Source organism: Lepidothrix coronata, unplaced genomic scaffold, assembly GCF_001604755.1.
Source record: "Lepidothrix coronata isolate B3197 unplaced genomic scaffold, Lepidothrix_coronata-1.0 Scaffold166, whole genome shotgun sequence".
In the NCBI taxonomy this organism is placed as follows: domain Eukaryota; kingdom Metazoa; phylum Chordata; class Aves; order Passeriformes; family Pipridae; genus Lepidothrix; species Lepidothrix coronata.
In genome coordinates, this window is record NW_016690346.1 from 1,969,345 (window position 1) to 1,996,720 (window position 27,376).

Genomic DNA, 27,376 nt, shown 5'->3' on the forward strand with positions numbered 1-27,376 from the left:
CGGAAATTGTTAAAAAATGCCATTCCACCTGCTCACTTTGATCCTCTTGTCCAAAGTCAGGTTTATCAATCCAAAGGATAGCAAAAGAAGAACAGAGACATGAACTCTGAAGCTAGTATTTTTAGAGGTGAGTAAGTCTCTGGGACTGACAAAATATAGCTAAGCATCCTTGCAAAGACAAGGGAACAGTTATCATTATACTTGCAAACTATTTTAAATCACAGCAGAGCATTAATTTTCTAACTTTACACCTTCTGCTGTTGTTGGCTTGGCTGCTTCTCTGAATTGCTCTCCAGGAATTAAGACTGCTGTCCTGAACATTGTTCCCAGGCCTGCTTACAGAAACCTTATCTGCTGCTATGTATATATGTAAAGTAGTTTACTAGGAGTTCAAAATGCTTTTGGGTAGGTATTATTTGGCACAAAGAGCTGACTGGCTGCCTTTAAAAAGGAAGAGAGGGGAGGAAAGGTCCATAAAATCTGGAGGATGTTGGTTAGACTGGGTATAACTAAGAAGCAGTTCATTTCAAATTTCAGTTAGGTAGACTTCATCAAATTAGATGTTTTTTAACAGCACTGTTTATCTTCCTTCATACATAACATGTTATCTGGTGGTTCCCAAATAAGTGTCTCAAGGCACCCAGTAGAGCCATTAATGGACATGCAATAGATCACTCTCAATGGAAACACAAAAAAATAATTCTTAGTTCATATTATAAATACTGACCCTTGATAAACATAAAATCAATACAATGTTTGTTGTACAAAGCACTAATTACTAAAAGATGATTTATTTTTTCCTATTTCATCATTCCACAGAACTGTGTTCCAGAAAAAAAAAGCCAAACACACAAACAAACAAAAAACCCCCAAAACAGAAAAATAACACACCACACTAAATCTTGATTCAAATAATCTGAGTCACTAAAATTAGCTTTTGTGTCCCACAAAAAGTTCCTGGTTTGACAGAAAAAGCAGCTACTTTTCAGAAATATTAAATTATTTAAAAAAAAGAATCTCAATAAAAATTACAGATTAAGAGAGTAGAACTAGAATGATGTTTTACACTGGAAACCTCAGATCATTAACTCCTACTAAATTCCACTGCCAAAAGGGCAAGTGAGTAATAAAAAATTAAAATGTTGTCATTTAACCTTTCATCTAGTATGGATACTTACATGCTTTGTTTTAAATGGGGGAAAATATACAACAGAACAGAATTCAGCATCTTCCATTTCCATTTCATCATATGTACTTGATGATACCATACTTTGCCAGCAGACATAGAATACTCAGTTGTCAAGAAAATAAAATAGATGTGACCATTTTAATGTACTGAAACATAATATAAATTAATTAAGTGAATTATGTGTATGCTACATCTTCAAACTGTAATCTCACCTAAAAATTGCCATCATACACATAAAAGCAAGAAATCAAGAAAGAATGGCATAATGAAAAGGTTTTATTGGGTTTGGGTTAAACTGTAGCACTGTCACGAGAAACAGACAACTTATGCAGACTGCTGCAAATGAGCTCTAATTAAGACAGCACACTGTAGAAATGCAAGCAAGACATAAAATATATAAACCTAATAGGAAAAAAAGCCATCACAGGATATTTCATTTTATATCCTTCCACTTATAAAGATAGTTGTGCAAATAACAAGCAGAATTGAAATAGAGAAGCAATGAGCTTAAAATATTAGCAAAACTTTTAAGAAGGCCTCTGTTAATTGACAAATCTGTTATAACTGCAAAGCTTTTATAGAAGGAGAAAGCTCTGTCTGTCTAACTTTCCTGGAAGCAAAAAAAATTCCAGTGCATGCAGACTCCTTTTTCCACTTCTGAAAAACTCTGGCTTAGAACCTAGCAACAATCTAGATTTTCATATTTTCTATTCTGAACCTCCATGCACAGTAGTTTGTGCTAAAGCTAGAAAGCCTACAAGCACCACAGCATATTCCTGCCCTTTGTCCAACAGACTTTTCTCTCTTGGTCATTTGCATGGACGCACTTATATCACAACTTTGTAACAGAAATCTCATCTGTGCAAATTCTCATATGCCTTTAGGGTATTTCAGTGAACCATGATAAATAGATAAAAGCAGAAATGGACGATGCTTCTCAGAGATTTTGGAAGTCTGCATCTTCAAAAGTGTTTGGTCACTGTAAATGCTTGAAAAAAACTGGCTAGTAGGGGATTTAATCAGTGACTTCAAGTTTTTCAATGTGTATCAGACCACTAACAAACTCCAGTCTTTCTTGTAGGTCATCTGACACCCATATCATACTCTGCTTCATAACACTATATAATTTTTTTCTGTGGAGCAGGTGAGGAACACCTCCAACCTCAAAAGCATTGTTGGGGAACTACAGAGGAGGCAGCAGAGCATCACTAATATTACCAAATATACCTATTTTCATATATGTAAGGACAACCACAACCATGATCACCTATAATTAGAAACAGTTTCCAAACCTTTTTATATTGGAATAAGAGATACTGGCAGTAAATTCACAAAGTGCTGCATTTACCTTTTCAGGTGGGCAGTATCAACTGGCAGCTATCAAAACCTACCATCTTGATTTTCTCAACACATTAAAAAAAAACAAACCAAGAAACTATTTCAGAGGGACTATTTTCAGTTCTGCAGGAAGATCAAACAAGATTAAACAGATCAATATGCAATAAAAATACCACTGACTAAAATTAAGAAAGCCAAACAGCCCCTGTTCCATGAAACCATAACTTTCCAAAGCATTGATATTTGTAAAATTTGAATAAAATGCAAAGAAACAAGCTTCTCTCTGTGTTTTCCTCCCCAGGATAAACCCTAACCATGTATTTTGGGCAGCATTGCAGAAGAGGAGACTGTAGTGGGAAGCCAAGGGAGAAAATGACCATTGGTGGAAGTGTGTATGCTTTGACTTGGTCGAAAAACAAGCAGCAGCAGTTGAAAAGCTGTTTCTGAAAACACATGAAGAATAGATTGAATCAATCTCACTTTTTTTTTTTTCCTCTTGCATGGACATCCTCCCTCCTTACCAGGAGCCTCCTCATTAAACTCACTTCTTACGTGTCTTTGTACCCAAAGTCAGCTGCAATCTGTCCAGAACTTGCATCTGTCCAATAAAACCTATGAGCGGTGCCGCATATTTTTGCACGCCATCTACTGGTACATTTTACTGAAACTGTGACATCTATCATTAAAAAAAAAAAAAAGCCAAACATTTTTGCCATGAAAGACATACTTAAGCAATTTCAACCTTGCATGGAGTTCAAGCTTTGGCAGCCAAGCTGAAGAAGTTCTTGTCTGCAGCAAGTTGAATTTTTGCTGCGTAGATTATCAACTTTTATGTGCTTAAGCAACTAGTCATCAGGTGCACAAGTAGCAGCTTCCCTCCCAAACCCCTGCACCTGCCTCTGCAAGGAGTTACTGCCTCCATCCCTGCACACCTCTGTGATGCTCATCCATCGATATACAGCCTCATCCCCAACACATCGGCAACAAACATTATTCTCACCGGTATCCTCTCACCACATTTCCACAGTCCTTTACTGAGGATCTGTGAACAAACTCATCCCCCTACACAAACCACCCACACACACACACACACAGAACGACACAGGCTTTTTAAAACCTTTTGAATAGTTATTTGATCTCTCTGAGCTATAAGACTTCACAATAATTTCAGGCCCTTTCCGTAGCTTCTTAATGCTGCCAGCTCTCCCACTTCCACAAGCCAGTGTTTCATAAAGCCCCAGCTGCTGCAATCAAGATATCTGCAAGGGAAGCTCAAATCTTGTTTTTAAAGTACATTTCCAGCCTTTGCAGATGAAAAGTCTGAAAGTATGAGGGCCTCAGGCTCAAAAGCAGGCAAACAAGCCCTAAATGTATTATTTAAAAAATAATCAAAGCTTTGGAAAGAATGACTCATTAGTTTTGAATTCTTTAGATACATCATACTTATTTTTGGTGAGCACTTCACCAGTCAGATTCCACCTTAAAAAAGAAAAAAAAAAAAAAGCTATAAAAACAGCTTTCAAACCAACCAACAGCTTCAGTCCTTTACTCCCTGCCACTGCACCCAGCAGGCCTTCAGCTCATCAGCAGCTGAGATTGTAGGCCCCAAACTCCTGGTTTACAAGGATCTGAGACCTTCCAGTAGGTATGCTATCATCAGCCTGCTCTTAAATGGAACTGTATGTCACAGGCCTTCGAAATAAATGCCTTTATTAAAACATGGGAGAAAATCTCCACAAAAGTACAATGTTGCTGTATAGCACTGGAAGGAAAATTTGCGATGTGAGTAAGAGCGAAGGTGCATTGAGGTGTGCACATCAGGTTTTGTTGTATCCCACACAGCTCCGAATATTCTGTGTTCTCAGTTAATTAAAAGTGCATTTACACCCCAGAAAGCATGATATACCTCTGATGCAGTTTTAACTGATTATTCTGTATCTGTCTTTGCCAAAAACACCATCAACCATAGTAACACTACAATTTTTGGGGTGGATAAATAAATGAGTATCTTAGGAGGTAAATCATATATTCTTTTTCCCTATATTTAAATATAGCACACTTTCTAATGAATGAAAATAACCTTGGTATTCAATATCAAGGAGAAGACTTACTAAAATAAACACACAGATGTTTACACACATCTAATTTGCAGATTGAAGACCCAACATGTGTATGCAAGATTTTTCCTTCATCAGTCTGTAGTGAAACGTGAAAACAAATGTAAAAGATGTAGCCATTCAAAGGTCTGTCAGACAGATTTGTATATCTGTACCAGACTAAAATTTGCCTTTTTCTTGTCAGATTTTCAGGACTTCATTTTATAAAACCTTGATCTATATATCTCAAAATGTAACAGAGCCTACCCAGAACTAAGTTGGCTGGAAAGCCTTTAGCTAGTAGAGTGGATACAACTCTCATATGAGTAAAGCAGTCTTCACTGGATCAAAGGTAATTTATGACAAAAGCATCTGAATTCTCTTAGGTACCTGGAACAGTTACTGTAAAGTAAGTAATTTCTAACCCAGGATGTACTGTAGAGATGAGGCAATATTTTAGAAATCTTTCTACCCTAAAATATAAATGTAAGGAAATATGAAACTATTTTAAAACCACAAATGTTGTATAAACACATAGATCATCTGTTTTCCGAGTACTTTACAGTAGCTCTCTCAAGCTTCCTTTATCTCTTAAACCCTTCTCCAGCTCTATATTGGCCCTCAGCCTGGTGCATATGTTCCATGGACAAAGTACTTGTGTCCTCTCCTTCTGATCTTCATCACCTTAAGCCTCACTTCTACCTGCAATTCATACTCTGTGCTTTCCATCCTTGCCAGACTCACATGCCTTACTTATCCCCAGTGGCTTGTGTTTGCCTCTCTTGGCTGTAGCTACAAACTCATATATGCAGAAATGTCAGTGTTTTTAAAGCACTGTGTAAAGATGGTGCTTTATACTAAAGACAGATTTGAGTATCCTTCCTCATTCCAAGCGCCATCTCATTCTTCCAATAGTCCCATTCAATTCTGTGGGCCAAATTTTGTCATTCCCTTTGTCATGTAGAGTAGGATCTCAGCCTTTGAATAGTCCCACTGATTTAAATGAGACTTATTCACACAATCAGCCATTAGTAAGAATGGAAAGAGGAGCTGACATTATATAGTAACATTTCTAATACATGTCTTCTGATGGCACAGAACAACCTGATAATGATGAAACTTTTACAAAAATGTAACTGTCTTTGCTTTTTTTTTTTTTGACAACCTAGAAAAATCCTCGCTTCTGTGAATGATATTCCTTTTGCAGAATATTATCCAAAGTATATCACAGTGATGCAATGAAAGCTCAGAATATAGCAGACCTATGAATCTGTTTTTACATTACAGTATAGCAGAAATGATACATTATCTAGTAGAAGGAATGAGTTGTCTACAACTGTTTAACACCAACAATCCATCCATTCACTAAACAAAGCTATGATGAAGAAGAACACAAATAAATAAATATAGACCTAGCTCACCAAAATCACATACAGGTGTAAATAAAATGTAACTAGTTAAAAATGCATTTATATATATATTTTACACAACATTTTAAAGTAACCATACATTAACATCATTAGTTTTCAGTACACAGAAGCATGAAGCCACTGAGCATCCTGAAGACTAAGAAATGCAGGAGAAGGCCTCCAAACATACAGGAATTTAATGTTTGAAATGGTCATATATGCTGAATTAATGCAATCTCTCTGTTGCAGACCCAACCAAAGTTCTAAAATAAAAGACCTCCTTTAAACAAGCTCCGGTGAAAGAAACAGATCTGTTAAAAATAGCACTACAGGTGCCACAATATTATTGTGTATATACTGCTGCTGTATTTTTAATAGTCACTCATTCCTTTGGAGAGCAACTTGTAAAAGAATTATTCATTCTGTCTGTGCATACATTTCGAGAAAAATTCACCGTACTTTTCCAAATTATTTTCAAAGTGTACACACACAGGATAGGATACAAAACTTTTCCCAGGCTACATTTGAAAGCTTGTCAGCACTCAGAGCTAAGGCCTTTAATCCCAGGCTTTAAATAATTTAGGTAACACTTGATTACTCCATTGCTGGAACGTCAAGCTCTGCAAAATCTGAGTAACACAATATTTGAGGGGAAAAGAGAGAATACTCTACTATAAACACTCAAGTAAAATACATTTACTGCAAACAAAATGTGACCTGCAGCCTGATGTTTGCAATGCCAATTATGGTAAAGCACCACTGAGGCTGCCCTCCAAATAACACTTTATTCCAGTTTCCACTAACAAAACCCTTTAGTGAGCAGTTCTTTGGTACACTAGTCGCAGCTTGCATGACACAAAGTATGATATTCAGGGGGCTTAAGGAACAGCTTTTCCTTATATTCATAATATTTAATTATATACCTTAGCTAAAATGTGCACATCGACTTCAGAACAAAAAAAGTCCACCCCCCTCAACGTGACACAACACACACACATGATTTAGTCAGGGAAAAAAAAAGTTTTTTACCTTTTTTGTGGACTACTTTTTTTCTTGAAAGAACAATTTCATTTTCTCAGGTAATCCACAGGGGATTCAATATTTACTGTCTCTATACATTTGCTAAATAAAAAAAAAAATAGTACAAATATCTTTGTTCTCTTAGGTACATCTTTTCTTGTTCTGTTAACAAAGTCTGAACTACAATTTTTCAGTTGTGTTCTCCACTCAAAAAATAATTCGAGTCAACAAAGAAACTTCTCTGTACAAAGTTTTTTATATAATTTTCATGGGGGTAAGAGACATGAACATCATAACGTGGGCTGTATGACAATCTATGCATATTTCTTTACAGAGAAACACCAGCTTATTTAAGAATATTTAAACAACTTAAAATTTTATCAGAAGGCAACAAAGAAGAAATAAAAACCAAACAAACACCTCCCCCTCCGAATTAAATTATCACTTATTAGGTCCTTTAAGATCCTTTTTCGCTGCTGCCTTTGAATCCTTTTTTGCACGGAGGAATACAAAGGTTTTCTCTTATATCCATTAGTTCCTTTTCCCTCCAAAGCACATCGTTTAGCCCTGTGCAATATGTAGTGCCAGAAAATCAAGATCAACAACAACAAGCCCACAATTGCACTCAGCAGAGTCAATAAATGGCACATTTGACTCTCTCTCATACCATTTTGAACCAAGTCCTCACACAACTTCTGCCCTGACACCTCATCCATCAGCTCTTAAAGCCCAAGAGCAGCACCCCACAAGCAAACCTCTTCTCTCCTACGCCATCTCCAGAGTTGAGGCCCAGATGAGAAACAGCCTTATCTTCCAAGACAGCAAGGATACACCTCTAAAATCAGACCCTGGCAATTTGACCTAAAGCTATCCTTACTTGCAAAACAAAGTCTCCATCATCTTCAGAGCAAGAAGGAAAGAGAGTGAGAGGGAAAACAGGGGTGGGGGTAGGGGGGAAAGTCCAGTCCTCTCTGACCTGATTGGAAACTTTGTTGTGGCAAAAAGAAAAAAAAAATCTCTTTGGCCAGTTGAGAAAGTGCCTATGGTTGCTCTTGTATTGGGAGGGTCTGTTCAGGGTTTCTCAATCTTCTTTTCTCTGTCTCTCCCCCCTCTCTTTCTCCCCTTCTCTTGTTTCAAAAGGGGCCTCTGGTCAGCGCTGATTAATAAGTGTTTTTTGTTGTGAAGTGTTGAATAATAGAAGATGGCCAGTGACCCAGGAAAGACTAAACCTTGTGCTACTTTATTGTGGCAAGCTGAGAAAGGGGCTTTAGGACAGAGACCCCAAGCACTGACCCGCACACATCCTGTGGATTCCCTATTCATTCTCACAGCCTTCCAGTCGCCCAGAGCTCCCATTGTTTGCCAAGTAACAATGGAGATTTTGCACAGAAAGTAAAGCTCTCTTCAGATTCTTCCCTGATGTTTTGCATTCGGGGAAACAACCATCCTTAACAGGTTTTTTTTTCCCTACATTGAATTTCATGAAAACTCTTAGGATTTGGGCTTTTATTCTCATTACTCAAGGCTTTCTCTACAAACCTAAGAAAACAAACATTTTCTCTTAATAAATATTTTTTTTCTTTTTAATTACACAACATATTTTTCCTGGCGTATACTGCTTCCCTAGTGATTTAAGGGGAAAAGTGAGGTTTCTTTTCTTCTATTCCTTAGCATATCACCATGTTTTAATGCACACTACAATCACTGTAATGCATAAAAATAACTGTATTCAAGCATACTCTTTTTTGAGTGAGAGACAACTGGACAGTGCTCCTTCTTTCAAAAAAAATAAAATTAAAAGCAGAGAATTGAAACCTCTTGCTTTATTTCTGCCCTGATTAGGAAAGCCTAGCTTTTATGTCCTCAAAGGCTGGCCTTTTCCCTGCACTCCAAACAAAGAGTTTATCCACAGCCACCAAGGAGGGCAAATGCCATTCCATAGACTTGCTCTGATTTACCTGTAGGGTCCAAGCCACATTTCTCATTCCAGTCTAGGCATTTATTTGTACTCTAACCATGTGGATAAAAACTCTTGCAGCTGTCAAGCCTTTGGGTAGAAGAACAGTTAGATGGATCAAAGGCCTCAGGATCTCAGAATTTTGTCTAATTGCTTTCTCTGGCCTGTTATAAACAGATTTTCATTCCTCTATGGAATCCACTTACACATGTCACCAAGTGGCTAGTAGGTTTGGGTGTTTGGTTGTGCCTTGCATTTGCAGGTTTTGTGTCTTCTTGTGAATTTACTAGGCATTAAAAAAAAACAAACACAAACAAACAAACAAACAAAACCACCAAACAAACAAACCAAAAAATCAAGAGCACACACAACCAACCAAGACCAGGAGGAGGTTGCAATCAATAGGTCAAATTCCTGTTAAATTACTAAGAATGGGATTTCTTCTCCCTCAGTTATTTGAATTTATAACTGACTGAACATTTTTATCAGGACCATTGGTTTTCCTCAGCGTTTACACCTGCGTAGGGAGGTCTAGAAATCCACCCTTTGGAGGTGAGGAATAAAAGACCAGTCTGTCAGAGAAACCTTTAACAAGTGAAGGGGGAACAACAGTCTTTATTAAGGATATTGGGTAGCAGAATTACCTTGGCGGGGGCGGGAGGCGTTGTAAAACATCCATGTGCAAAAAGCTCTCAGGCTGAAACCCTTTCATCGGTGGCGAGGGGAGGGGGAGGCAGGGCGGGGGCTCGCAAACCCATTTGTCAGTGCCACAGAGGAGGGGTCGTAAAGCCAGCGGTGCGGAGGGGTGGGCTGCCGGTGGTCCGCCAGCCCCGCACACCCAGCGGCTGATGCCCAAAGTGGGACGCGGCTACAAGTGCGCTGAGCGGGCCGGGCTCAGCCCCGGGGCCTTCCGAGCCCCCGGCCGGGGCGGTGCGGAGCAGGGGACCCCGGCCTTTCACTTTCATACCCACCACATCAGCGCTAGGAAGAAGGGAGTGGGGGGAGGAGAAGGGGGGGGAAGGCAAGCGCCTTGCCGTATTGTTCCACTGCCGAATTGATATGCTAATTCCCCTTGTGAGGGAATCACAAAGAACACCTTGCACTTCTGAAAGACTTTTGTGTCCTGGACGGAGAAGTTTATTATCAACTAATTAGCAACAACTTCTAGCAAAGAGTAGGGTTACATTTTCATAAGCTTTGAACAAACATCCTGAGCTGCGTTGTGTCAGGATGATGGGTTTGCTAAGGAAAATAGAGTCCTAAATCAGAGAATGAGCTTTAATAATTAGCGCCTGCTATATATGGAACCTCTGTCGACGTAGGTCTTCTTTCGAGGCTTTTGATTCACGTTGCTTCCAGACTTGCAAAGGACCATGACAAGCACTCTACAAAACAAAATCTTACTCAGGGATGACTAGCCATTTTTTCCTTCATATTAAGGCTCTTTTCTTACAATTGAAGAGTATTTTAGACTACCCGTACGATGCACCAAGGATAATCAGTATATGAAGAAGCTCAGTACAGTTAAACGTATTCATATTAAATACTATTTTGAGAGGCTTGTTGTAGGCAGTCTAGCACTTCAAATATAAAAATCGTCTGGGAAAAGGGAAGGTCATATGTGAAATTACAAAAAGGAAACACTCATAAATTTCACAGTTTTTCTGTTAGTTGTGGGATTGGGGGGGGGGTGTGTTGGAGTTTTTGTTTCTTTGTTTATTTGTTTGTTTGTTTGTTTTATTTTTAGTTTGGTTTTTATTTCTGTGACACTCTTATTATGGTCTTTCCAAAGAAGGAGGACCCGGTCTCAGTACTAGGTTAGCTCAGTCCTCTTCCTCTGGACTTCCTGTATCTTTGGAAGCAAAAGTATATGCTGTTTCCTTGGTTGAAAGCAAAACTAGGAAAAACCAAGAGGACTTTATTTTTATCACTGTAGTAAGTGCTAATTATTTTCTTATTGACTTCATGCAATCAGAATACAGCAGAAAAAAACCCTCTGAAGGTAAGGACATTCTAGGGTTTACTGATAATTCTTATTGACTGGAAACAACAAACTTACAGCTTCACGTTATAGTGTGGGGTTTTGGCTTTTGAGGTGTGTGATTTGACAGAGGGAGGAGGTGGGCGGGAGTGTCCTAATCAGTACCAGGCTGATTTTGCGGTTTATACATTGGGCTCCAGTGTAGCGTTCCAAAACCTGTCCTGGTCCTGAGGAGAGCACTGAGGAAGCTGCAAGTCTTGGGCCTGTACACGGATGCAGAAGAAAGCAGATCAACTGTGGCTGCTTTTGCAATTCACCTTATCCTCTGCTACAGAGTTCATTTAATGGGTAAACACGCTCTCCATCACTTGGTCTCTTTCTGTCCCCTTCTCCAAGTGAATTCATTTGTTTAAAATCCTAAAAGGTGGTATAAGGTCTTATTGAAACCCAGCAACGTAAGGGGTGGGAGGGGATTAGATTCCTTCATTTCCTTTTGGTAATCCCAAATGCAGCTATCTCTGGTTCCTTAATCTCCTCTAGAGTCGGATTACCACCTATTTCAGCAAGTGCGGCTGGAATTAGGAGATGACAAGCATGCAAAGAAAGTGCCAAGAACTCCTGAGGTGACCAAGATGTCGGGGTTGCCCTGGCCACCCCGCAGTGCCCAGGGGTCCCCCAGGACCCCAGGCCATGGAGCAAGAAGATGGTGGGTGGCCCTGGGCCGGGCAGTGCCCACCAGCCCCCGGCACGGACCGGTCTTTCTTCTCACTGTGGTTCCGCAGCTGGAGGGCCACCGCTGGGTCACTTTGGCACTTCATTTGCCTCACGACAGACTTCTGCCAGCCTCACGGCTCTCTGACATGGCCAGGCTAGCCACACTCTGCCATACATGAATATGTTATATATATATATATATATATATATACACACACATGGATGGATGTTCCCACATTTGCCAGAACAAAGAACTGACATAAAATAGTCCATGAAATGTGGAGTAAATTCAACCTTGCTCATGCATTTCTCTATCCGCCTGGAAAAAATCAGCCCACATTAAAACACGTGTATGTGTGTGCGGTTGCTTTTTGAAACAATCCCTCATATTTGATTGAAATGGAATATGCTACCATGTATATTTAAGATTAAAGCTTTATTTTTAAAGGCCTGTAATCCTTTCAAGGAGATTTTGTTGATATAAGACTTCATCAGAAAGTAATTGTGGATTGTATAGCTCTGACCTTTGGAGAAAGCAGGGTGCAGGTCTGCACAGATGAGAAATACTGTGCATCAATTTCTTGGGAAGCCCCTGCAGACCAGCTAAGTATGCATACAAGTTCAAGAATTTATTTAAAAGGTTACAATTAGTGGTTCAGTCGTCAAAGTTGGGGATGTGGTATTTTTATACTGAGTGAAATACATGATTTAAATATACTTAAAAAAAAAAAAAAAATAAGGCCAGGCCTTCTACACAAATTGGAGGCAGCTAAATGCTCTTTTGTGCCTGCAGCTCTAAGGAGGCTGTGATGCATGTGAAGGAAAGTGACTGACTTAACTCATTGGGATTCAGGGAACGACCTGCCCTCTTTTGGAAAAAAAAAAAAAAAGAAAGGCAAGAAGAAGACGAAAAGTAAGTGTGTATGTGTGTGTGTGTGTGTGCGTGTTCGTGTTCGTGTATGTGTGTGTGTGAGAGAGAGAGAGGAGAGAGGAGGGGGAGACTCACACGGAGTCCTGCTTTTCTGAGCTCAGAGCTGACGGTTCCTAAGCAGAAAGTATTAGGAGAAACACAGCATCTTGTCTCTTTGCTGCATTTACACAATGAAATCACTTCTATTTTTATTCTTGCTAACCGGCCGGTTTTGCTTGAATCCACTCCGAGCGATGGACAATGGGAACGAACAAGTACTTAAAAACAACTAGAGAAAAAAAAAATGAGGAAAAAACCCAAACAAACCCAACAACGCTGGGATGAGGATTACTCACTTTAGCGCTGGCTGTAAGTACGAGGTCTCTTGCTGTATTTCAGAGCGATAGTGACAGGCTGATGTTTAGGTTGGTGTTGCTCCGGTTTGTTTTGATTCTTTGTTGTTCTACCTTTTTTTTTTTTAATCTATCACCCCCTCTTTATCGGTCTATCAGTCTTCTGCCGACTTACTGAGATAAGATAATAAAAGTGGGAGAGGGGCGGACGGCTGAGCGGAGAGCGGTGCGGTGGCAGGGCAGCAGTCGGGGGTGCGGGGCTCCGCGGGCGCGGAGGATTGTCCGATGTTGGCAGTGGTGGGGACAGAGGACTGTTTTCGGCAGCAGTTTGTGGGCTTAACTGGAATGAAAATGAGCTTTTTTTTTTTTCTTTTTTGGCACGGGAATTTGCGCGCCTGTGTGTGTACATAAACATCCGCAGGCAGCGCGATCTGCTCGGGTCTGTGTAGTGCACGGTGCGTCCGCCCAGCTTGAAGGAATGCGGTGGTCAAAACAGCTTTCCAGATGTTTGGTTTTTTGGAATTCCAACCCCCCACCTCCCCCCACACACACGCTCCTCAAGTGTACGTGTGATAAGAGTACTTTTCCCTGGAAGGATTTGCTTTAAATAAACTAAGACCAGAACTGTCTCCCTCTCGCCTAGCCTAGTTGCTTTTCTCCCCCTCCCTTTCCTCCTTTCTTTCTTTATTTCTGTGAGAGCGCTCCTGGGAAAGCGGATCGGTTGGAGGGGAAGGCTTTTGAAATCGTGGGGGAAAATGTAAGAGAATTGAGAGGGTCCGGACTTTCTTTGTGTGGTGCTGAAGCCGCGGAGCTGCTTTGTGCTTTGGAAGGAGAAAATGGCGAGTCCTATTGTGCTTAGGCCATTTTCTTCCGGTACAAGGGTTTTCCCCCAAATCTTAAACACTTCAGGGCTCTTTTGAAAGAAATCTCCCAGCCTACGAAGTGTGAATGGCTTCAGCTCTGCCTTTTCCGCAGCCGGTAGCACCTCACATTCGAGAGATCCCACACATTTCTCCTTGCAGGGTTAGTGCACAATTTCTAAAGCTGCTGCATTCAGACCCTTTTGCAGCGGAGGGGCTATTTCAGCTGCTCTTTGCCCGCGTTATTCAACTCAGGAGAGCAGGTTATGAGAGAAGTGGGGACTGAAGAAATAACATTACGAGACCTGTCCTTCCTTTTAAATGCTAAGGAGCAGCGTTGGCCAATTGTGTGTGTGTTGTGATCTGAGAAAAGATTCGTGAACGACGGTCTGACTTTTCCACTAAGTTATTTAAACTTCATGTACACATACATGTATGTGCATGAGACAGAGAGCGTATCTGTGTGAGCGTGCATGTAGCCAAGTAGTAAGATCTTTCTTTTAGATTCGGAAAGAGGCCATATATATGTAAACTGAGATTTTAGAGCATATTTAACCAGTGTGTGCAAGGTATTCCCGTTGCAAGGTGCAATGAAAAATATAGTTTGCAATGTTGTTGGTTCTTTTCAGCCCATAGGTAGGTACCAGTTACCAAAAACCACTTTTGAATTTCCATTTTAATCCATTTAAGGAAACAAATGAGAGTCCGAGGTTTAAACATCCTTGTCCGATATCAACCACTTCCCATTAAAATGTGAGCTTGCCCAGGCGTCAGTGATTAAAAGCTCTTTGAAACAGGAGAGCTATCAAATAAAACCCAAGAAAGGTAAATCCTCACCACCACCACCACCACCACCTTCTTCTAAGGTTCTGAATTTAAAAAAAAAAAATAGCATTATTAGTGATCACAACAAAGTGAAGGCGTTGGTGGAAGTGCCCCGGAGGGGCCGCAGACTCCCCGGCCCTGCGGTGGTGCGGGCCGCGATGGCGCGGAGGGGCGCGCAGGGCCGCCCGCACAGTCGCGGGAGCAGCGCCCGCTGCCGCCGGCGGGTCAGGACCATGGACAGGGACCGGGAGCAGTCGGTGTCACCCCGGGAAAAGGGGGTGAACGGGGCTGCCTGCTCCCACGGAACGCCGAGGGCCGGGCTGCTCTGTTTTTCTTGCTATCCCTTTCGTGTTGCTGCTCAAGTTTCTAAGCAAAAGATTTGAGAAATTACATTTATAATTCTCCTGCAGGAGAGCAAGGTCTGTTAAAATGCCATGACAGGGATTTCTCTTCTTACTGCTCGCAAAAGAAGTAAAAGGATCTCTTCATTCTACATACGATTGCTTTTTTCCCTTCAACTCCGAGCCAAAAATAAATCTACTGCTCGGATCGGCTGAATGACAGTGGTGTAAATTAAATTGATTTTATCAGTGACCAAGTTCCACAATTGGAAAAATTAAATGCCACTTTGACAGACAAGGATAATATGGAACAGATCTATAAAACAGCTCCTTTGAACAACAACAACAACATCAACCCAACAGGAGCCTAGATACTGGCAATCCCATCTTCATCCTGCTCCGTTATGTCACATCATCTAGTTTGCCTTTCTGCAGAATCGAAATGATTGAAACCATTGTTCGATGCAAAGGGACTAGCAATGATGAGTCATGGACTTTATGCCACAGCAAAGGCAACAGACATGATTCTCAGGCAAATTTCTTTTTTTATTTTGATCTCTCTTCTAATTGGATTCCCTTTTCAGATGCACTTTGCGACACTTTCAACCCGCCCCACGGCTCCAGCAAACTCAGAGCTGAGCTCCGGGAAGGACAAGCTGCTCTACCTCCACCTAAGAATTGCACAAATGCAACTTCCAAGTCCTTTAGCCAGGAAAAACCCTACTTCTGCACCTGCCACCGGCTTCCCAAGGCAAGAGGAGGCCTTGAGCCACCTCCGCGCTTCCTGCGTGCCCTAGTTCGACCCGGCTCGGCTCGGCTCGGCTCGCTGCCCGCTCGATGGGGCCTGCCTGCCGCAGAGACACCACGTAGCTCCGGGGCCGGGGGAGCGAACTGACTCCGCACGGATAGCGATCCGCTCTCGCCCGCTGCCCGCCGCTGCCTCGCCGGGACGGGCACAGTGGAAACAAAGCCCGTGGGGCACGGCGCGGCCTGGCCCGACTCCGTCGTGCTCCCGGCCCCTTGTCGGGCTCCGGGGTGCTGCGGGCGGGAGACTGGGGCGGCGCGGGACCGGGGGATGCAGCGGTGCCGCAGTGAGGGGGGTCGCCTGCCGTGCGGGAAGGGTGACCTCTGGGTGAGCCGGCGATCAGGCTCCTCTTCTTCGCTATGACTGTACAGATTCATGTGACATTGAGGCTGGGGAGGTGGGAGGAAGGCGGGGGAATTGGGGGAGAGGACCCGGAGGGAAGGGGGAGGGATGAACTTTCTGCCGGGCTCGGTTTTTCACACCTTTCTCTCCCGATGATGCGTGAGGACGTTTTGGGAGAGAGTGACTCGGCAGGGTCCCCTCCGAGCAGGTCCCCCTCGACCTTGAAGGGACCCGTCTGGGCCGCCCGGGTCTGGGATTGTGCCGGGTTTCAAGGACACGGGAGATGATCAGGACTTTGGGAGCCAACATCTGCCTGGCTGGTGACGTCAGCAACCCCGTGTAATCCTCTTGTACTGAAGGCAGATGCCTTATTTGTTTGGCTGGAGAGGCATTAATCCCTAATTCTGGAGCAGCAAGCGAGGGGGAGAGACCGGACCGCTTCCTATCCCCCGAAAGCAACTAGCGGCACTCTCCTTCTCTCCTGCTCTCCGCGGCTCCGACTGGGCGGAGGAGCCGTCAGCCCCCGGCAGGTTTGACCATTTTCTTTTTGATTATGATTTTTTTTTAGTATTCGGAGTGGTTTCATTTTTCTTATTTTTATTTGAGTGGTTGGATTTCCCCCTATGGATTTAGTTCTTTGCTCTCGTACGCTCTTCAAGCCGAGAAAGAAGGGGGAAATGCTGCTCCCCACCCCCCTCCATACCCTTAAATATTTTTTTTTTTTTCATTTTAAGCTTTCCCCTGTGCTTGGTCTCCGGGGATTTTGCAGTGGCGGGCAAGGAGGTTGCTCTCTGCGGTTCCCCGCGGCTGGCCCCTTCCCACCTCACTGCAGAGACTCAGATGCCCGCTCGCCCCGGCGCTGCGGTGATGGGCGTTCCACCTTGTCTCTCCTCGGCCACGGACCGAGCAGCCCCACAGGCTCGGGTCTGGCCGGCCCCAGATCCGCGTCAATCCGTGTGGCCCCCCTTCTCTTCCCTTCCCTTCCCTTTCCTTCCTCCCCTTCCCCTTCCCTCCCCGCCCTTCCCCTGCTCTGACTCCCCCCTCTCTTCCTTTTGTCATTGGCAACCGCGCGGCGTGCGGGCTCCCGGCGCCCTTCCCTCCCCGCCTGCCTTTCCTCTCCTCCCCGCCTGCCTTTCTAACGCTCTTGCTTTGTCTGTTTTCCAGGCGGCCGCACGCGGGAGCTGCGGTGCCGAGGGGGGTCGGAGCCGTCTGCCCAGTTTGCCCCCAGATGCCCCGGCAAGCTACGGGAAAATCTCTGGGAAGCCCAGCCCGCCGCAGGAGACCGGACGCCGCCGTATGCAGCCGCAGCACATCCCTCTTCGTCTCCTCTCTCTCTCCCGGGCCCTGGGGCCAAGGAAGCAATCGAGGTCAGCCGCCCAGTTCCCGGGGTCCGGCCGTGGTCCAGCCCGCAGGGTGATGCAAGGCGCCCGGCCGCTCTCCTTCTCCCTGGCGCGCCATCGTCACCGAAAAGGAATGGTCCCCGTCCTGAGCGGTGAAAGATGGCAAAAAGCGTAATAATAATAAAAAAAGCTTAGGCTGATTTTATTTTTTTAAAATTATTGTAATGACTTCACCCCTCATTTCCTCACTCGCCAGTTCAGTGTAGGCAGGCCAGATGGGCTGCCCAGGCCCTCCCGGGAAAGGGGCAGGTGCGAGTGAGTTAAATTTTTTTCCGCTTTACAAAGAAAGATGACACGTCCTGCCCTTTCATTTTTCATCGCCGAAAGACCTCCCTCTCCCCCCTCCTTCCCCCGGCCGAGAGGAGCGGGGATGCTCTGGGGGTGAGGGCTCCTCCCGCCCGCGCTCCAGGGAAGCCGCAGGACCAGGCGGACCGAGGCAGCCGGAAAGAACGGTCATCCCCCTGAGCCAGGGATGCCAAATCACAGACGTCGAGTCGGGGAGAGCCAGCTCCTGTATTTAAAATCATGCGAAGACGCTGGTGAAATTAAAGCAATCGCCTGGAAGTGTCTAATAGGCACACGTTTAATTTCTCTCCCTTTTTTTTTTTTAATCCATTAAATACATATTTAACAGCTTCCTGAGCATTGCAAACAGACCGGCTAGTCAGAAAATTCAGCATGAGTTATATGCAGCCCAAGCCAGGATGGGACTAGGGCAGAGGCAAATCACCGGGGGTTTTTTCGGGGATCAGTTGCTGTTCTGCTTCCAGAGAGAGAGAGAGAGAGAGAGAGAGCGCTCTAAGGCTCTGACTCTCCGTGTTCACAGCGGACCTTGATTTAATGTCATACAATTAAGGCACGCGGTGAATGCCAAGAGCGGATCCTCAAAGCAGCATGAAAGATCTCGCTAGAACACACCATAAAAACGTTAATACTAAAAGTAATAGAAAACTGAAAAGTTAAAAAAAAAAAAAAAAAAAGGAGAGACAAAGCAATAAAGAGCTCGACAACCTGTACTCACCTATGGAAACCGAGACTAACTAGGACTGGCGTACTGATCGGCGCAGCCCGGTGGAGAGATGTCACTGCCATGGGACGGGCGCCCGCGAGGGCAGCTGTCATCAGCAGGTAACGGGGCCGTGGGGGACTACTGGAGCGTTGGGGTAGCCGTGGTGGTTTTTCAAGGTGGTGGTGACTCGACCTCTTACTTTCTTGGGCTGAATCATGTAAAGTCGATTAATGGGAAATAAATACATTTTCTAATATTATCATCGCGAGGATTGTTCTTTGCGCATCGCCCAGCCGGTAGCTAGGGGTGCCCGCTCGGTAGTGGCTCCTCCTCTTGCGGGACTTCTCTGGAAGCCGAGGAACGCGGGCCCTGGGGCAGTGGCGCGGTGCGCGAGAGGCAGCAGAACATCGTCTGTGCCGCGGGCCGGCAGAGCCATGTGCGGCGCTGGTGAATGGGTGCGGGAGATGCTGGATGTGCGGCGGGGACACTGCAGCAGAGACGTGTGCGGAGAGGCAGCCGGGACGCGCGAAGAGGAGTGTGCGGCGGTTGCGAGGGGGAGCGGAAGAGAGTAGAGTACGGGGACGGTGTGGGGAGACCGGCTCAGAGCGGTGCCGACGGGCAGCGGAGCGGCGTGCGGGCTTTTTGCGCGGGTCTGGGCGGCAGGGCGAGGAGCAAGGCGGCGATTTGCGAGCGCGGAGCAGGGGGCGGCGGCGGCGGGGTAGTGTGTGCGGGGCAGCTTACGCGCGGGGGAGGGCGGCGGGGCGGCGGTGGCAGCGCGGTGTGCGCGGGAGCCGGGGCGTGTGCGGCCAGGGGCACCGGAGAGGCGGCTCCGGTGGAGACGACGGCGGTGGCGGGGCCAAGCCGGCAGGTGTGGGGAGGGGGCGGGGGCGGGGACGGGAGAGGCCGGGGTCTCCGCGCCGTCGGCGGCGGAAGTCTTTGTTCCGCGGGGCCTCGGAACAAAGGAGCGGAGGGACCGAGAGGGGGCCAGGTGGGGGCCGGGACCGCGGCCGGCGCTGTCCCTGGTGCTGGTAGCGTCATCGAACTCCCGACGCGGGCGGCCAGGCCACCTGCTCCCGGTCGTGCAGACACGTCCCGGTGGCACCGGGTGGCCCTCGTGATGGGAGCGTCCCCGGCGGAAGAAAACCTAGCATCCCTGAGGGTAGGGCAGGAGAGCGGCTTGGCCTGCGCGGTGCACAGCCGCTGCCCCGGCGGAGTCCCCGAGCGGGTCCCCCGGCGCATCCCTCCCGTCGAGTCCTTCCAACCGCCACTCTGAAACAGCCAGGTTGGAAGCAAGTCCTGCGGGGGCTCTGTCACGCTCCCGTCCCGGTTCCTTCGCGGCCATCTGCCGCGGCCTAATTCTACTCTGCCGTCTATCAAACGGCAGCCACAGCCAGCCAGGGCAGGGGATGCTCTCAAACACTAAATAAGGCAAAACAACTAAGAAACAGCAATAACTACAAGAACTACAAATGATAACAACACCATCTGCCTGAAGGTCGTAGAGCTTTGTCCTCTTTTCTATTGCGCTCAGGAGACAGCACTGACTGCAGTGGGTTTTTTACCAAAAACTGGATTGCAAATTGGACTGATCACCCTTCTCTGCAAAGGGATAGAAGAGGAGAAATCTTGCTTTTTCCTCAGCCTCTTCATTTCCTTGTAATCATCCTTATGATGTCCAGTAGACAGATGAAGTACATGGGCTACTCCATCCTTTCTCTTCAGCTCAGAGAGCTGAGGATGAGTTTTTCTCAATGCACTGCCTGCTCCTGCCGTGCCACATAGCTTCTCTCATTTCTTGTTTTTGAGATGCCTCTTCATATATACACATCTACCCACACATACATATGCACATTTGCACATTTTCTATGTACCCTCAGATTGCTCTAATTTCTGTGTATCATTTCTTCTTGTTTATGTGTTCTTTCTAAGACCCAGCACTTCGCAGGATCTCAAGAGAGCCATGCAGTAAACAGAGGAAAGTCCATCTTCGCCTGCTCATGTGTGGGCCAGGATGATGCACAGCCAAGATTAACCCTCATACAGGTAGAGAACAGGGAAGCCTTTTAAATGTGTTGTGTCCTGAGCAACCCGAAGGACTCAGCTAAACTCTTTGCAGGACTACAAACGTGAACTGACTACCCCTGCACTAAGGCATTATCTCCACCACATCTCATTCCTTCTTGTTTTCTTGGAAATCAGTGCTAAAGCTTTGTTATAAACATTCTATACTTCCACAGCAAAAGAAACATAAATATGTAAGTGAACCTGCTACTGCCAATCTCTCAATGTAATTTTAAAAATATTTCTTACTGCTTGGAAAGAAGTGGAACTTTGGAATAGATGGAGGTTCTTTTGGAAAGCTTTCAGAAACAGGGAACCTTTCTCCCATCTAAACTACAGTAGCAATAATAATGGTGGTGACGATGATGATGGAGCACATAAAAAATGGATGTAAGGAAGGTCTGAAGACCCAGCTGATGAACTATGCCATCTAGAGCCATGTGTTTCCCCTTCTGATGTCACATCGCTGCCGTAGGTTGAGGTTATGGCACCGACATCTGAAAGTAACCTGCATTTAATATTCACCACTTGCCTTCTTACTCCAAGAACAGAACAAAAACCCTGCTCTCAGCAATTTTTCTTGGGGGTAGTCTTATTTCCAAGGCTCCTCACGGAGAGGAGCAGGGAGCACTGCCTGCCAGCCTCTCCTTGAGTTAGAAGAACACATCCACCCCCTCCCACTACTCCCTCCCCCCCTTTTTTTTTTTTTTTTAAATTGTTTTTCCTTTTTCCCTCCTTAAGCGACGCCTGCCGGGAGCCAGAGGGGCAGAGCTTGGCCCCGGGACGGCCGCAGGACGCCCCCGGGCGCTGCCCCGGCGGGGCCGGGCGGGATGCGGGACGATCCGGCCCCTCCGCCGTCACTGCCGCGACCCCTGGCGGCCGCGCTCGGCCATCGCCCCGCGCAGCGCAAGCCCCGCTCGAGTCTCGCTCAAACCCGGCGCGGCAGAGCGCGAGAAACTTCCAAGTACGAACCGTTTAGAAGCAATGTTCCGAATCAAAAATAGCTTGCAAATGTCATTCTAAAATGTTTTGCAACGTAGAGCGTGAGAAGTGATCCTTTCATGCCTTCCCAGTGGGAATCGAGGCTATCTGTCTCGTGTAGGTTCAGATCTGTAGAGTATCATCTGTGACACGAAAATATGGAGGGAAATGAGCCACTACCTGGTTACTGCAGCTGTTGAGGCAGTCTGGGGCATCAGTTTCACTCAGGGGCAAATTGTCCTACTATAGCAAGAGGCAGACTCAAGGTATTGTCCAATTTACAGACACAGGCCAGTCATTTTCAAAAAGTTAAAATTTAGTTTTTGAATTGGGATGATTAAACGCCAACATTTCATTTTATCTCACTTATCCTGTACTCAAGGTGGTGGCTAAGAAAGGTGTAGAGCACAGGTAAGTCAGGCAATAAGCAAAGCAAGCTTTCCAGCAGAACAAGCACTGTCCCACTGTCTCCACCCTGAAGGGCTGTTCAAGCAGCAGGATCTTCCCACTGAGAGAAGCAGAGGAGAAGCAATGTGTCTGGTGCTTCAAGGCCTGGTGCACGGCAATGACTGCCACAGGGCAGGAAAGTGGATGAGTCAGCCAGCAAGGTATGTAATGAGATTAATTTTCATACTCTGCACAAAATTCCTCACATTTCTTTTGTATTACTTAGCTCCTCTGGTACTGATAAATTACCACAATACTGAGGAGTGAGAGGAGTGAGATAATAGAGATAGTAATTTGCAGTCTAATGTAAATTAATTTTTACTTAATCAGGAACTGCTTTAATAGCATGGTGGATATTAAGAATACCACACTACTCTATACTAAATGTTTGTGTGTCAGATATAGTCTTATAAAAACCTGACTAAAGAAGTCCCACAATCAGAAAACAGGGAAGAAATACCAAATTTTAAATGTGCTGTTGGTATAAAATATTTTAAATTGTAAATCAAGGACAAATTAATTAACAGGAGGAACCTGTTAAACTAACTTGGTGTACTGTTTATACTAAGGTTGCTTTATAATTTGCCATATTAAAGTAATTCTGTTTATTAGGCGGTGAAGTACAGTTTGCATGTTAAATAGTATTAACTAAAATACACACTCAATACTTGTATAATAGTACTTAAAATGTAATCTAAGGTTGTTAACTCCATCGCTAATAAGTTTTGTATAAATTTTTTGTGCAAGAAAATGCAAGATGAAATACTCTGTTTACAGCAACTAACTAGTGTATATTTGAACTGATCTTAATGAATGCAGCTGGTGAAGAAGTCAATAAGCAAGGCAATAGTATTATTTTCTTAGAAATTTTAACAGAGAATAACATAATTATTTGAAGTATTATTACAGTACTTGGAACATGGAACATACATAGGTCTTTCCAACTTCAGAGGGTTATGACCCAGCAGTGTGATGTCATTTGGCACAACCTGTATAAAACAACTGTTCAGTCTTTTCTGAACCCAAAACGTATTCCATACACTATTCCTATCTCACAAACTAGATCTAGTAGAGGTGTTGAAAGTATTTTTGGACCATTTAAACCATATATTATTTGATTTACTGTTATACGTCTAGTGTATGAGACAATCAACTGAGAGAACGTTTTTTAATAAATGTACAGGTCTCTGTAAAAATCTCTTACATTCACGCTGTTGTTTTTCAAACCTAATTAAGAACTTTTTGCTATTTGTCATTTCTTCAGGTAATCCATGCTCAGCCTACTAATATTTGTGGATAAAATGAAAAGAGCAGCTGTGACAGGAAAACTAAAGGTACAGTCTTTAAATTTTTACCATCAACACTTCCAAGTAATCTGCCAGACTGGGTGAAGTCCATTAAAAATCAAGGGCACAACTTCTTTCAAATTAGAAAAAATCAAATATGTCTGACTCCTATTAAATTGAACAGAGGAATAAAAATTATTATGTGGTTGTCACTAATTAAAGCAATAATTAGTGAGATGTTGACCTATTTTAAAGATTTATAGTTCCTCATCTCTCATCTGTAGAGGATTCTAAGGGCCAATCAGAATAAATCATTTCCTTGAAAAGAGCGCCAAAATCCCAAAAGAAAACAGAAAAATCCGTGGGTTTTTCTTCTTTGCATTTCTTTTGCTCAATTTCGAACAATTAAAATGTCAGATTCCCCACATTAGTCAAACCGGTGACATCAGCTATAGGTTTCAGGTCATGAGTATTTAAGAAATACATAGAAACCTCTCAGGTAAAAAGAAAGAAGTGTTAATTTTATCTTGGTAAGTGTAAAATCAAAACAATATATGTGCCTGTTCAGATAGATCTTCTGCACTTATATGCTCACAAACTTAATTTTAGTAAGCTTGACTTTTTAGCAAGATGTTGCACTCTTAGATCAAGAGCCAGGTTTAAACATGCATGGTCAAGATTTGAAGCACATAGGATGCAATACACATTTCAAAAGGAATTCCATCCTTCCCTAAATGAAGTCTTGATTTAAGATGGCGCTGCAGCACATACTGCAGTCCCCAGCTGTGCTTCAGATCCATAGCTACGCACTGGAATATGAGCCCCGCTAACTGCCAGGACAGGACAAACACTTTGGGACTGCTGAATCCCTTTGAACTGAAGGTTCATACTACTAACACAGCAATGGGTCTGACCAAGGTCAGTGTTCACACTACACTATTAGTGCAGTCAATTAAATGCATCCAAGGGCTTCCTAATAATACAGACGCAATAAAAATAGAGCATTAATCCTGCATAAAGAGAAATAATACATAATAATAGCAGAGTTGGCCCAGAAACACTTTTCTGTATCTATGAAAAATGTAGGATTTCTGGAATACTGTGGGAGAAAGAACACAATCACTTTACGGAATGGGAATAATAGAAACAAAACAAATGTCGCTTGAGAACACGGAACATTATGGCCTGGAATGAATGAAACTATTTCGTGTTGTAAGTTAGGACTGCAAGTATCTGGAAACAGAGGGTGGAAGAGCACTTGGGGCATTATTTTGTTGCATAATATCTGTATGCTACATGTGTGATATACACCTGGAAAAAAAAAAAAGCTAGTGGGATGTTATTAGAGGAAATTATTTTATGCTATAACCCTAGATGTAGGCAAGCTTTCATTGGGATTATGTCGCCCCATTAATCGTGGTCAAGCAAAAGGCTACTAAGATAGCAAAGAGGATGAAGAATCTCCAGTTATGATCTGATCACAAGAACTTGATTTGTCAGCTCAGCAAAGTGAAGTCAGAGGGGAAGTATGACAGCTCTTGGCAAATATCAGAGGACAAACAACGCTAAGATAGGCAAAGAAGTAATTGTACTACTAGAATGCTAGCACTAATGTTACCTTGAAAAAAAATCCAAACCCCTAACCTAAGCATAAAGGGAACTAAATTAATAAATAGCCTTCTCATAAGCTGGTAGAGGACAAGAAAAAATCATTCGAAGAGTGAGTAACAGAATTCATTTACTAGGAAGAGTATTCTGACTGTTTTCTGCTGAAATCTGAAAAAAAAAAAAATAGAATAGGTCTCAGGTTGGATCAAGAAAAATATTTCTTGTGCATTTAGGAGCTCAAAAATCTAGGACATTTTTAAAATAAGAGCATGTCTTGAAAGGGAATTAGAGAAAGAACGAGAACAAAAGAGAAAGTGAAAGAGGAAGAGACAGAAAAAATAGGAGAAACAAAGAGAAATAGGAAGAAACTGAGAAAAGGAAGGAAGAGAAGAATTTTCAAATAAAAGAAAATGTTCACAACAAGGTGTTTTAATCCATTAATTCAAGGTGAATTTTTGAATTGGGTAAATTAACAAAATGTACAATTTCACTGCTTGGTTTCAATGAGTCAGCAATTTTTTCTTACACATATTATTAAAAAATTCTAAGTGCACTGCTATATGAACAACCTCTGTTCTTCCTTGAAGTGTTCCTTCTGTCACTATGCAAAACTTGCATAATAAGATACACTTTAATATGTCAATAATATTGTAAGCTTACAGGAACAGAAAATCCAGGTATGTTACAGCTGTCCTAAAATTACTGGAAATAAATTCTCTAAATCAAAGGATTCAAAAGCTTTTTTTTTTTTTTTTCATTTTTCTGACTTTAAGCAAAGAGATAAGGAAAATGCAAAGATGACTTGTTTACAGGTTTTGTAGATTGACAGAAGAACATTTAGCAAGGTTTATGTTATACTAACTGCAAGCAATCAAAGAAACACAGGTCCTGGATGTTTATGATTCGGAACACAGATATATTGTTTTTGTCTGTGTGGTGATTTCCATACAGGCATATAGAGATTAAAAATATGGATAAATCAATGCACCCCAGATACCAACTGTATTAACATTAATCCATTTTCAAACAATTAGCAGTCCATAAAGGCATGATACATCATGTTATAAATTTCAGCAATATATAAACTTCTTTTTTTTTTTATTTTCTCTCAACTTTGGAGACAAAGAACACATCAGAGAAAAGACACCTAAGGATGCAAAATCTTAAGGAATCCTAAATACAGGAAAACAAGAAGTTAGAAATGAAAACACCTGACTGTTTTTACCATCTTAAACTACAGAAAAACACTGCCACCTTTACAGATACAACACATGAGCCTGCAAGATGAAGGTTATTCTGTGGCTCACGTGTGGATGTGAAGGAACAAAGACTACCCAAGCTCACCTGCATGGAAACTGTTAAACTGCCTGGAAAATTTGGGGAATACTGAGCTGAGCGTTTATCAGGAAGACTGCCACCGATTCTGAGTAGAAATGAAGAATGAGTTTCTATTCAAACTTAAGTGAAGAGAAATAATTCTGCAACCTCAGAAGTTTATAGAGCAATATGGAGAAGCACAGAAAGGAGACAAATAGTTCAAAGTACAATAGAACGGCGAAAAGTACTTTTTTTCTATTTATAATGCGTTTTCTTCTGTTGCCTGTGCTCATCCTTTTGTGTTCAGCTTAAGACAGTTGTTCAAACAAACTTCTTTAACATTTTGTGGGCAAACACAAAAATCAATAGATTTTTATGTCTTGACATGCACATGGTTTTGTTCAATTTATTCAAGCGCTCACCCTCTCAGAAAGTAAGAACAATTTTGTCCAGCAAGCAAGAACTACAAACAGGTCCCAAGTGATTAAGGGATGGCTTTGAAGAACCTTTTTCTGGTGAAAACTTGTCAGCAGAAGCTGTGTTTGTTGGATTCTTGACTGCAGGATATTTCTTCCTTGAGCCACATGAAGTAGGATGAAGGGCAGAGGAGACAGTGATTTGGGATAAACCTGGAGGACTGGGATTGCAGTTCCAGCCCAAAACCTAACTTGAAGGAGGGGATATGAGTCTGATAAGGAACAGGAGGACAAATCTTTCCTTCTTCGTATATGTGCCCAGATCTGGAATTTAGAAAGACCAATAAAGGCAAGCAGTAGCTAAGTACAGGCAGGAAAAGGCAATAACAACTCATTTGAAGCAATTACAAATGTCAGAGCTAAACCAGAAAAGCCCTGACAGTGAAAGATAAAGATGGCTGATCTTTCGAAATGCTCCTGAAAAATCCCTGCAAAATAGGCACTAGAAAGTTGGCTTTGAATCTGCTAGACTTACACAGAAACACTAAATTATTGTGTCACATATAGACTCCTTACCTAATGCAATACAAATCAATATAACACACACAAGTATTCCATGTTTCCTCATCCAAAACTCTGCATTTCCCTGTCATGTTTCGGGGTTTGCATCCTGTAGCACATGATTCCTACATTTTCCTTAATTTTAGAAAC

At 43.3% G+C, this 27,376-nt stretch overlaps 1 protein-coding gene and 1 long non-coding RNA gene across 3 annotated transcripts; both read left to right on the plus strand.

Moving 5' to 3' along the window:
* Positions 1–12,680: 12,680 nt before the first annotated feature.
* LOC108504523 (translation initiation factor IF-2-like) lies at positions 12,681–18,808 on the plus strand. Of its 2 annotated transcripts, none has more exons than XM_017829651.1 (2): positions 12,681–12,983; positions 17,305–18,808. In XM_017829651.1, the coding sequence occupies exons 1-2, from the start codon at positions 12,956–12,958 to the stop codon at positions 17,634–17,636; spliced, it is 360 nt and encodes a 119-aa protein (XP_017685140.1). In that variant the 5' UTR covers positions 12,681–12,955; the 3' UTR covers positions 17,637–18,808. The 2 variants fall into 2 exon arrangements, 1 of the variants encoding a protein (XP_017685140.1); XR_001877150.1 differs by lacking the exon at positions 12,681–12,983 and adding an exon at positions 16,110–16,670.
* Positions 18,809–21,566: 2,758 nt separating this feature from the next.
* LOC108504525 lies at positions 21,567–27,029 on the plus strand. Its single transcript, XR_001877151.1, has 3 exons — positions 21,567–22,199; positions 23,303–23,372; positions 26,053–27,029. It is a non-coding gene; the product is annotated as an uncharacterized LOC108504525 (long non-coding RNA).
* The last annotated feature ends 347 nt before the right edge of the window (positions 27,030–27,376 follow it).

Coding starts and splice junctions, on each gene's coding strand:
- LOC108504523 (XM_017829651.1), top strand. CDS start 12,956: ATGAGGATTACTCACTTTAGCGCTGGCT. Junction 12,984..17,304: donor TACTCACTTTAGCGCTGGCT/GTAAGTACGAGG, acceptor TCTGTTTTCCAG/GCGGCCGCACGCGGGAGCTG.